Raw genomic sequence first — 11,442 nt, 5'->3', positions numbered from 1 at the left:
CCCCACAAGGTCAAAATTTACTGGTATTACTATACTTGTGGGGACATTTGGTCCCCATAACGTGATGAATACCAGGTGCACACACTCTCACACACACACACACACACACACACACACTCACTCACACACACACACACAAAATGTTGGAGATCTTCTGATTTTTTGCCTCATATAAATAAATAATACATGAGAGATAACCATGTGTGTGTCTAACAGGAGAAAGTGAAAGAATGATGCGTGTTTGTTTTCTGTATTACTAGGCTTTGCAATATGATGTAGGCCTCACAGTGACACAGCTAATAAGTATATTGTGGAAATGCACTGCATAATAATATGTTCTAGACAAAAGTACTGAGAGCACCAAACATTACTTCTCCTGTAAGGCCACGGTGTACGCTATTAAATGTTTAGCGCAAAGTATTCAGCGCGGCAGGTTAAGAGTTGAGTCAGATTCAACACACAAACGTATAACCAACCTTGTCGTTCTGGTAGGCAGTGACAGCAATGAAATCTGTCTCAGGGAACACGTAGGTCCTGAACGTGCTGTATGGGAGTTTCAGTATGTCGTTGGCTCTCACAATGTGAAATCTTGGCTGGTATTTGTGCATGGAGTTTAGTATCGTCTGAAATATAAATACGATAGTATTTATAAATAGTATTTATAAAAAATACAGTAGACTTTCAGTAATATTTTAATAAACAGTAAAAAAAATCGTACATATTTCTGCATGCTTTTTGCTCACTGACAAGTCGAAGCCTGCATTTTCCCCCGCAACTCGGACAGTATTTGTGTGCTCGTAGTTGAAATTAAATTCAAATTATAGCTCAGTACAGATACAAACTTGTTGGACAGTGCGAAGACATTTTGTAACGAAAATGCAAACACTGAACACGTATTTAAACAACATAATTATTAATAATAATAATAATAATAAAGTTTATACTTTTCTTACACTTACAAATCCATGCTTGTCGGAGATGTTATTTGTCAGTTTAAGTTTGTGAAAATTGACGACTTTAGACATCCATTGCTCGCCAGTGGCAGGACTGTCGGGGTGGATGTACATCCGTTTTGGCATTTCGGGGTCAGCCTTTCCTGCCACCATCCAGCGAGAGTTGTGAAATTTATACCTGCAGTCATCAGCCGCAACAATATCCATCAACAGAATATATTTGGCCTTTTTGTCCAAGCCCGTGCATCGGACTTTAAACGGAGGGAACATTCGCCTGCAGAGAAGATCAGAGATCAGAGACTGAAGATTGAGTGTTTACTATTGTGCATTATTGACACACTATTTTCCTATTTAATACTGTAAAGCTGCTTTGACACAATCTGTATTGTTAAAAGCGCTATATAAATAAACGTGACTTGACTTGAGAGATAACATGCAAACAACAAGATGAATTTTTCTGTTTAGAGAAACATTAAATGCAAAGACCTGAAATGATTTTGTTGTGTGCAGATCAAGGTCTAGGCCCAATCATTAGCCCTAACTTGTGAAACACCCCCAAATCTAAACGCAGCGCAACAATAAAAAATGCTAAACTCTTTAACTTAACGTTACGGCAAAACGTTCAAGCCGCGTGTTTCACTGTTCAAAATCAGCTTCGGAGCAATATGAATTGTGCACTTGTCTATGCTACATCTATTTGTGATATTAATAGTTTGCATGCACTTTAATAAAAGGATAACATAACTAATTTTATAACGATAAAAAAACAACAACAACGATGAATTTCGATTCAAACATTTATAGGCCTAGTTAAACTTGGGTTATACGTTGTTAAAAAAAATAAAATAAAAAAAAAACATATGCTCAGACAAAAACAGAATGAACAATAAAAAGCAATGGGCCTGTCCAGTTATCTTGCCACATGTGCTCCTCTAAAGAAATCCGTGAGTCACTCAGATCAATAAATCAATCAGAACTCACGATAGCGACTATAATCTCGGACTGTGTTTCACTTCATTAAATTCGAAGCACAGCTGATTTATTGAATAATTCCAGTTTACCTTCCAGATTTAGTGATGACCATTTCTGTGCCGCGCTTGTGGAAAAGATCCCAGAGTTCCTTGGCTTCGAGGTGAACTTTTGGGTCGTCTTCCACCTCGTCCTCGGGCTCAAGCGTCTTCAGAGGCCGGAGATGCGCGGTGGCGGCGTGGTGTCCCAGCGAGGAGAAGTGAAGGCCGGCCTCTGCTGCGCCCATCAGCTGCTCCATTATTGGCTTACCCAGCGCCCCAGGCAGAGACAGCGAGCCGTTAGGTGGCAGCGCCAGGGCCGGGAAGAAGGGCGGCTGGTGACCCAGCATTGCGCTCATGGCAAATTCCGGACCCCGGTGAGGTAAAAACGGGTGATAAGCCATAATGGATCCTTGAATAACTGGATCTCTCATCGGGAAGCTCATGCAAGTCCAGTCAGCAGATGCGGTGTTCCTTAAATCGATGTGCAATCAGCTTAATATCTGCGCCGGAGAAGTCCTTCACCAAGTCCAGCGTCCCTGCCACGCGTGAGTCTCTTAATTGTTTCTCTAGCTGGATTCCAACAAAGTATCTAAAAGAGAAAGTGTGAGACGGCTATCTTCGCGGCTTGTCTTTTGGCGGTGCGCTATGAAATCGAGAAAATAAAAATAAAAGAATCGACCGAGTCGCTGTGTGTCAGCTCGCGGATTCCTGTAAAATAGACATTCCGCTAATAATGAGATCGTCCCGAGTCCCGCCAAAGAGATGTGTTGAAATATTTCGATGCCTCGGAATAATTCCTCTGTCTTTACTTGTTGGAGGTATACACCTTCGCACGCTCACACACACACTTTCTCTCCCGCACACACATTTCAGCAGAGCGCGATATGCGGAGCACAGGGTCCAGCACAGAGATATTCCCAGTGCTTCTGAACTCCATAGGCTTCGGTGGTGTGGATGTGTTGCGTGTTTTGAGCAGCAGCCCGCTGTTGATTGGCTCTTTGACGCTTTTGGACCAATTGTGTCGCTCTGTAGGCGTGGTTTTAACAGGTCGGGTGGAGGGGAAAGACTTCAGACTTATAAAAAGGTGTTGGAGAACACTGTTGCTGCCGCTGCCTCGCTCGCTGTTGTGTGAACATGCCAGCATCATTAGGACACGCATCTGTCGGTCTGCGGGACCCAGAGAAGCTGAACTTCCAGGTCTCCTGCGCACAGCGTCACTGTTGGCCTCTTTTCGCGCACAGAAGATCAGATAGCGCTCCAGACGCGCGTTTAACCTGAGAAATTCAAAATCATTTTTGGTATTGGTTAAGAGATGCGAATGATGCATTTGGAGAGCTTGCAGTTCATCAGCATTAACGTTATGTAGGAAGTAAACTTTGTTCCAGTAAAGTGCGAATAACCGTATCTCAGTTGTACAGTTCTGCAGCTTTCATTTATTATTATTATTATTATTATTATTATTTACAAAACATTTTCAAAGCGTGGTTATCAAATTGTAATATTGTCACCAGGAGGATGCATTTCTAACCATACAGTGCCGCGCGCATCCCTTTGGCAGTCAACTAGATTTAATTAAAATGCACAGCAGTTTTAATATAATATCTATGGGGTTATCACTTTATATATTTATGAACCTTTTTCTTTCTGTTTACCCCCACACACTCTCTCTCTCTCTCTCTCAGTTTCAAGATTTGCATGAATGAGACTATACAAATATTTCCCTGATGTGAGTGTTACTATATTGTTTAAGACCGCAATGACATATTAAATAACTAAAGCATGCAATAAAGGAGCCATTTTTTAAATCACTGGCAAATACACTCGACCAAACTCGCCTTATTAGAAATATAAATGCATCTTTGGAGGGAAAATGTCATTAGATAAAAAAAATAATAAAATCTGCATATTGTAAGAACAGGCTGTTGGTTTCACTCAATTATCAGTGGCTTGCTCAATTTTCTCTTTCGAAATGCCGCAGACAGGTCGCATGCTACATTGTTGCGGCGATAAGCGAACGCAGCTCAGTGTTTGTCAGCAGCAGAACACTGGCGCCCCATACACAACACTGGACTCATTCACAGGTAAACAACAGAGGCTCGTGGACAGACACCTGAGTTCAACAGTGCCGAAACACTGACTCAATTATCTAGTCAGCAGAGCAGAGAACCAGTTTGTAACATTTATCACCCTTCATCAAGTGGCCAAATACTACTGTCACTGCTCATGTTCTCAAAAGGAGGCATATCAGTTCTGCGCAGGTTTAAATCGGGTCTAATAAACAATAGCGCAACAATAATCACGTTGCCTATTTTTTTGTGAATGCAAAGAGATTGCCTATGAATATTAAACGAAAGGCTGCGAGATAATTAGCTCTTTGGTCGCTATGCGTCCGTGTGCAGTTTTACTAAACGTATTTTAGCCTTGTGCAGTTAATGAAAATAACACTGTGGCATGCAGTCTGATGCCCCACTTCTTATTTATAGTAATCAGTATGATTAGGATTTTGAAATACGATTTTCTCTAGATATGTGAACGCGGTGTTGTGTGTGTGTGTGACCCATAAGCGTATTTCTCTGTTTTTGCCTGGGGGTTCATTAATTTTTAATATTGTTTAAATTGTAATATTGTACAGAGTGTTACAGTGGTATTTTTGTTATTTTTAGTGGATACCAAGTTAATTAAAATGCAACCTCTGCAGATCGGTCAATGTACTAAATACAGTAAATGTTATGTTTCTCAAGGATTGCAAGAAAAAAAGACGCATGATAGAGCAATGAGAGGTGCTTTCACAGTGCCGCTCCTCCTTTCTTTATAATCTAAAACAATAATAATGGAGCAAGTCAAACAGTCATTAATAGAATCCGCTAAAACATTTAACTTTACCCGTCGATGTTCAGTCCTGTCAGTATTTACTACGAAACTGAACCCAATATTTCCGCAATTTGTGCAAACAGATATTTTGGGTTGTTTTCTTGATTTTATCTGTGAACAAATCCATTGTGGTTCTAAGACTTGTACATCACAAGTTCATAGGAAAGCCTTCATGATCAATCAGCAACAACAGATCATCATAACTGATGCAGTAGCTCCATAACAGTTATAATATAGTAGTTTTCATAATAGTAAGTTTCCTAAATCTGGGAGGAATGTATTACCAGGCAGGCAAATCCTTTGCATTCTTCTGAGGTATTTAGCAGTTTTCCAATTGACAGGGATTTCACTGAGAAGTTTTTAATGACACACAGAAGTATTTTTTTTTAGAATTGGATTGTGATGCAGTGCAACATATACTAAAAAATAAAGGGAAAGTGTTTTGCACCATTTTTGTCTATGCTAATTCATTTCTAATGGTCCTGTGGTGTGACAAATGATTTTTAAAATACAAATAGCCTCTCAATAAATATGAGTTAAAAATGCATAGTAATTATAAAGAATTAGCAAATGATGTTTAAAATGTGGAGTATACCATGTGTGACATGTCAGCTTCCCAGAGGTATTTTATGTCAGCTGGATTTCTTTCCAGCACAACCACATTTTTATTTCATAAATTCTACAGTAAATGTTGTTTTTTAAAGTCTTGTCCTTTAGAGCATGTACACATATTTTCATCTGCATTCGGCTTCTTATATTTCGCTGCTGCTCTCCCTGCAAAATCCTTCATTATAGGCTAATTTTAAAAGAAAAACTACATTGCTGCTTTGTGGTCTCCCAGTGGTCTCCATAATCCCTATATATAATCTTGTATATAGATAATTCTGGACTGTATCAAGAACATTAAATAATGGACAAGCTAAATATGAAATTCCAGAGTATACTGTGTGTGAAAGTCCTTTTACAGGAGACTGTTCTTGACACATGATTGAGGACACATGGGAACTATACTGCAATTACTACACTGATTAACTCATTTAAGAGCTGGTTCAGCTAATCTTGTTCAGTGTAAATATTTGCTCCTGTAATGAAGCTTCTTGAGGTTGTCCTCTATAATCAGTGTAATCTGCTTTAGTGTGAAGTGTATGTTGTCTAGATGTTGCCACATGTGTCTATTATAACTATCTGTCTGTCATTTAAAGAACCAATAAATCTGACAGAGCTGAAGATGAGCTGGTGCACAGGAGTCCATGCATTACTTTCTTCACCACTCATTTCAACGCGATTCTAAAATCTACCATACAATAATCTACCTGTTTTACTCATTTTTAGATGGTTTTTCTCTCTCAAGAGTATAAAAATAGACTGTTTCCCGCCAAAAAGTAGCATATATTTTAATATATTTATACTAACCCAGATATTTTAAAAATTGCCGATTCTATTTATGTATATTTTCGTATCTATGTTTATATCAGAGATGTGTTAATGAATACGTGCCTCTTTTTTTGCTTATGTGCAGACAAATATTGTAATTTATTGTGGAATGTCACGTCATTAAAGAAAGCCTCTTTAGCGATGTTAAATTTCAAATGCACATCATGCTGAATATAGGCTGTGAAGCGTGTTAAGAAATATCCAGCCCTCACTTTATGTTAAAGGGCTTGAATGTTTATCTGTTTTCCGTATGGCTGACGTAAAGTGACTTGAAAACGAAAGGAAGTCGATTGCGGTTTTGAGCTTTCATGTATTAAAGTTCCCACAGCTGTTCTGCATGAAGAGGGGGCGTGTTTCAGAGTCTAGCGAACCTGATTGGAGCAGAAAGCACCAAATAAGATGGAAGTGAGCTAAAGAAATAGCTTCACTCGTCTAAGCGTGCAATAATGACTTCTAGTTTTTTACTGACACATTAAAAGGGGATAATGAGTGTTTTAATTTATTTGACAACTATATGCAAAACACACAAAACCGTGCATGGTATTGGTTTTTCAACGCGGTATCCAAACCACACAAAGGTCAACCTGAAAACCTAATCGTTTCCTCGCGAGAGATTTCAAATTCAAAGGTGTTGAACTTTGGCCAAAATCTTCAAACGTTTCTCTATCACAGCGTGAAAACATTACCAAACAGTGAAATCGCCAGCAAAGGCTCATAAAAAGTTTTTGCTAATTGATGGAGTTGGGAGTGCAGCTTCATGCTTATTATTATTTTTTAAGGCAAATTGTATTTAAAACACGCATTGTATGAAATCGTACGAAATTGCCTTTTTGTAAAATAGTTGCGTGCATGTGGCATTTTAGAGATCTAGTCATTTAGGTACTGGTAGCTTCGAGGCATATAGCGAGGCACTTACATTATTCATAGATGATGTGGTTCAAGGTCTAAGCGCTGGTCTTGAAGGCCTACAGTGCAGTCATGCAGTATGTAAATGCTATACAACTGTCTGGAGCGGTTTTTAACGTGACAATGTAAGAACACGATGGTGCTTAAGAGATGGAAGAGAAAGTGGGAAGCGATTATTTAGCACACGCTCACTCAATTTCTACGTTGAGAAAAAAGCTATTTTCTTTTCAAAATACTGTCAGCATTGATCATATTATATCTCTATTTAAGTTAGATGCTCATACTATTCACAGCAGAGCTACATAACACCTTGTTGTCTGTCATGTAAATTTAGACCTGCGAAGTATTTATTTAATATGCTATTATTTTAACCGCATTGCATTACTGGCTTTGCAACGCATTCAATCGTTTTTTGAAGTGTGCCTTTTTCTCTTATATAATTTGTGGAAGCAAATCCGAATTTACCACACTTTTAGTTCTAGATAACCAAACGTACATAAATAAACAAACAAATAACCTAGTATCTAAGTGTTTAGTAGCTTCGAAATACCTTTCAGCATGCACCTTTATGTAGGTTCACATATACGACACAAAATAATTCTGTTTGACTCTTCAATCAAAACAAACAAACTCATGCTTTCTCTGATTTCAGCACGTCCATCCCATTCAAACTCCCAACGCGCTGTTCAACAAACCAATTAAAAACCCGATTAGGAAACATTCTGGTTTTCAGGCCGCGGCAGCGAAGAGCCCATAACCTCTCAGCGCCGGGGTCATGAACTAATATAAGATCCACGGCCCACAAATAAGCTGCAGAGCTGCACAAATGTCCTTGGCGACCGACTGTGGCCTATGAACCTTTGACACACATAGAAAATGAATTGGTCGCTGTATTAACGAGGAAGGTGGGATTGCAGTTAATTAGTGGCGATTGGATACGGGTGGACATTATATGATTTGTCCCCAGTCCCCAGTTTGTTGTTGGGGATCAGCTTTTGTGTGTGTTAAATGAGAAGTGAGTATCGCTGTGCCTGTGTACAGTGTGGTTTTGTGAACTGCCGACAGCTCCAGTCAATGGGAAAAAGGTAATCACAGGACCTCATTATCTCAGTTTTCTCGCCATCTTTAGGGGGCAAGCCCTAATCAAGCATGACACCAACTCTCTCTCTCTCACACACACACACACCCCTCCATTAACAGTGAATAGAAATTAGTAAATGAGGGAAGTGTTTGCGGCATTCTGTTTAGAGTCCATAAAGACGAAAGAGAAGCAGTTAACAGCGAATCCAGTATAACTTCTGAAATACATTAAGGATGCTGGTAATGGTTTGCTGTATAGTCGTAAACTACCAGTTGGTGTTAAAAGTCAACGCAAATGGAAAAAATGGAAAAAAGTTGATTTAAACTTGCGCCAAAAATCAAGAATCGAATTATTTTTAAATGATACAATGAACACGCATTTTTAAAATTAATGAATACATTTATTGATACAAACTAGTCCAACAGAGTCCAATTTCACAATAATATATGATCGTCACAGCAGAACTTCTAATTTTATTATAACGGGTAGACAGCAGTCTAGATATTGCATCAGCATACAAGTAACAAATGTGACCAACATTTTAATGATCCATTTCAGATCCATTCCCTACCCTGCAGATATGACTCCTGCAATCGAAAAGCAAAGATTGTCAAAGAGATTTACACCTGTCTCGTTGCCCGAACAGACAGCCCTCAGCCCATAGATTAGACTGCTGGAGCCAGGTTGTCTGGAACCCGTGAGCTACTTCACCCTAAATCCGGATTAAACATGATAAAATGATCAGCTCGTACATGCACGATGAAGCGAACCTCAGTGAACGCAGACCAAACAACGAAAGCAAAGCCAAATTGTAAACCGCCAACATTGCTCCATATACTTGCCGGTCCTGCGCGTCTCTGCTCTCGTAGGAAAGTGTTTTATGTCATGAGATTACGAGACTCCAGTCCGATGCGGGTCACTGGACCCAAGACACTCCCGGTTAGAGGGAGTCATTTCTCAACAAGCCTTTTAAGTTGGCAGGCGAAGGCGTATTATGACAGACTTGCCTATTTTCCAAGCAGACTACTAGCCCATGTTTCATTATGTCGAAGGAAACATCTATGACTGCAGCCAACAATGAGATAATAACCTGACCGAGTCTTTGATAATGTCGATTAATAGACTAGCATGCTTTATTTTAATCCCAGCTGGAGGTTTTACGGCAAAAAGTTTTCGATGATGCCAGACAAGAAAGATGACAATTCGCACGGAACATGTGAATAGGATGAATTAATGCATTAGATGTATAGGCTACACGTGTCCTAGTTTTTATGTTTTTAATTTAAAAAAATATATATTTAACTGTTAATATAGTTTAAATGTGGATAAATTATATATGTTTTAGGTGAAACGTACAGCCACGTAGAATGTTCTTCGGTTCTAATCGACAGAAAATGTGTTCAAATTAAAACACAAAAAACAATTAACATGATTAAAAAGGACTGATTAATTGTCCTGTGCATTTAACCCGAATCCTGTATCAAAAATATCACTTTTAAATATTTTCATTTATTTCTAAAACATTTTATGCACTTTTAAAAGATACAGTTTGGTAAGCTGTGAAAAATAAGAAAGTTTAAATATATTGAAGCTATGGTTCAATAAACGGCGCACACACACACACACACACACACACACACACACACACACACACACACACACACAATATTTTCACTTTAGAGAACATAGTTTTGATGTAATTACATCCCATTTAAATAATTACTTAATTAAGCTACTTATTTTTAACACTCTTTTTTTTTGCGCAGACCTTTAAGTTTTAAGTCTATTAAAGTTGAATTCAACGCAACATTTCTCCTTCTTTGTGATATAAACTTAATAAAAATAGGCTACATCTATAGAGAATTACCATACATTCACTTAGTATCTAAACTGTGATTATAAATAGTAAAACATTTTTTAAATCTCAAAATCAGATGTGTGGCTAATTAGTTGAAATGACACCGTGAAAAGTGTAGGCTACATTTTCTACCTCTGGTGAAAAGAGTGCCCTCCTCTCCACTGATCCTCTCAATCAGGAATATCAACAGGTTGCTCTCAGCCATTAAACAGGTTTATGGATGTGTGCGTTTTTAATATGAATTTCATTTTTGCCTTATTGTCTAGGCCTGCATGCTTGAAACAGGTTCTGCTAGGAACGGATGACAAGGAAAATAAGATTAATTAATGTAAACTCTAACTACACATTTGATCGTACTTTACGTTTATATTCGCATTAGTAAAATAAATCGCAAATTATGCATGCATCCATTAATTCACTCAAACACAGCAGCATGCGCAACACCGAGGTTTGGTGAAATTCTCAAAATTACTTCGCGAGTTTATTCTTATCTGAGGTTTACCAATTCAGAGAGACGATATCTGATATTTATTTTTAGTTAATGTGTAATGTTTTCATTGTTTAATTGAAATGATGCTGTCCACTTTTCATTTATGAATAAATAACTTTATACAATATAAATACAATTGAATGCAATTAATACAATAAAATATGTAACTACGAACAAATGATAAAAAATGTTTGTTTCTGCTCTAAATTGGATTAATATATAAACATATGTATCAGTGACACCGAGAAGCTGAGTTCTGGCGAGATGTGCAGTCAAACTTCCCGCGCTCTTTAGAGATCAGTTACATTATTACACTCCATACACTCTCGAACACTGAGATCTGTTATAATAACTCTTTGCATCATAACCATAACAGCGTAGCAATCACATATTTGAATCTGCTGCTGCTGTGCACGAGGTTACATAAACCACATGGCTGGTGTGACCAGAAACATGATCCAGACATCATTCTTGAAGCTTGTCCCTTTGGGTGAAAGGAGGGGTGTGAGTTATGGACATGTAGCTTTTCCATTTCAATAGCCCATCTGGGTTTCTACTGTAAGACTTGCTGCATGAAATATTCAGGGTTCAGTGAAAATTGATCTGATGGTCTAGAGTGAGGCTTCTTTCCCGTCTTTAGCAATCTACCCTTGAGACTGGTAAGCAGCAACCAGTCACACTGCAATATTTGGTATCAGTGTGTCCAGATTAGCTTGCAGCCTTTGCACACACACACGCACGCACGCACACTCACACACACACACATACACACACACGCACACACACGCACACACACACACACACACACACATAGACGCACACACACACACACACACACG

The 11,442-nt window shown here is 38.6% G+C and overlaps 1 protein-coding gene across 3 annotated transcripts in view; it reads right to left on the bottom strand.

Annotated features, from left to right (window-relative positions):
• The window catches only part of LOC107728866 (T-box transcription factor TBX3-like), a 13,210-nt gene extending 4,089 nt beyond the window's left edge, over positions 1-9,121 (bottom strand). Inside the window, exons 1-4 of one of the 3 annotated variants that reach the window (XM_016539348.1) lie at positions 8,882-9,121; positions 2,015-3,237; positions 960-1,227; positions 477-623 (exon numbers count right to left, since the gene is read on the bottom strand). In XM_016539348.1, the coding sequence (XP_016394834.1) occupies positions 477-623; positions 960-1,227; positions 2,015-2,406 (807 nt within the window). In that variant the 5' untranslated portion in view covers positions 2,407-3,237; positions 8,882-9,121. Of the gene's footprint in view, positions 1-476; positions 624-953; positions 1,228-2,014; positions 3,300-8,881 lie in introns of those variants that run through there. The other 2 variants (XM_016539203.1, XM_016539280.1) reach the window with 2 other exon arrangements.
• Between the last annotated feature and the right edge of the window lie 2,321 nt (positions 9,122-11,442).

This window comes from Sinocyclocheilus rhinocerous, unplaced genomic scaffold (genome assembly GCF_001515625.1).
Source record: "Sinocyclocheilus rhinocerous isolate Xijiao unplaced genomic scaffold, SAMN03320098_v1.1 scaffold2085, whole genome shotgun sequence".
Taxonomy (NCBI): domain Eukaryota; kingdom Metazoa; phylum Chordata; class Actinopteri; order Cypriniformes; family Cyprinidae; genus Sinocyclocheilus; species Sinocyclocheilus rhinocerous.
This window is presented reverse-complemented; position numbering and strand designations above follow the sequence as displayed.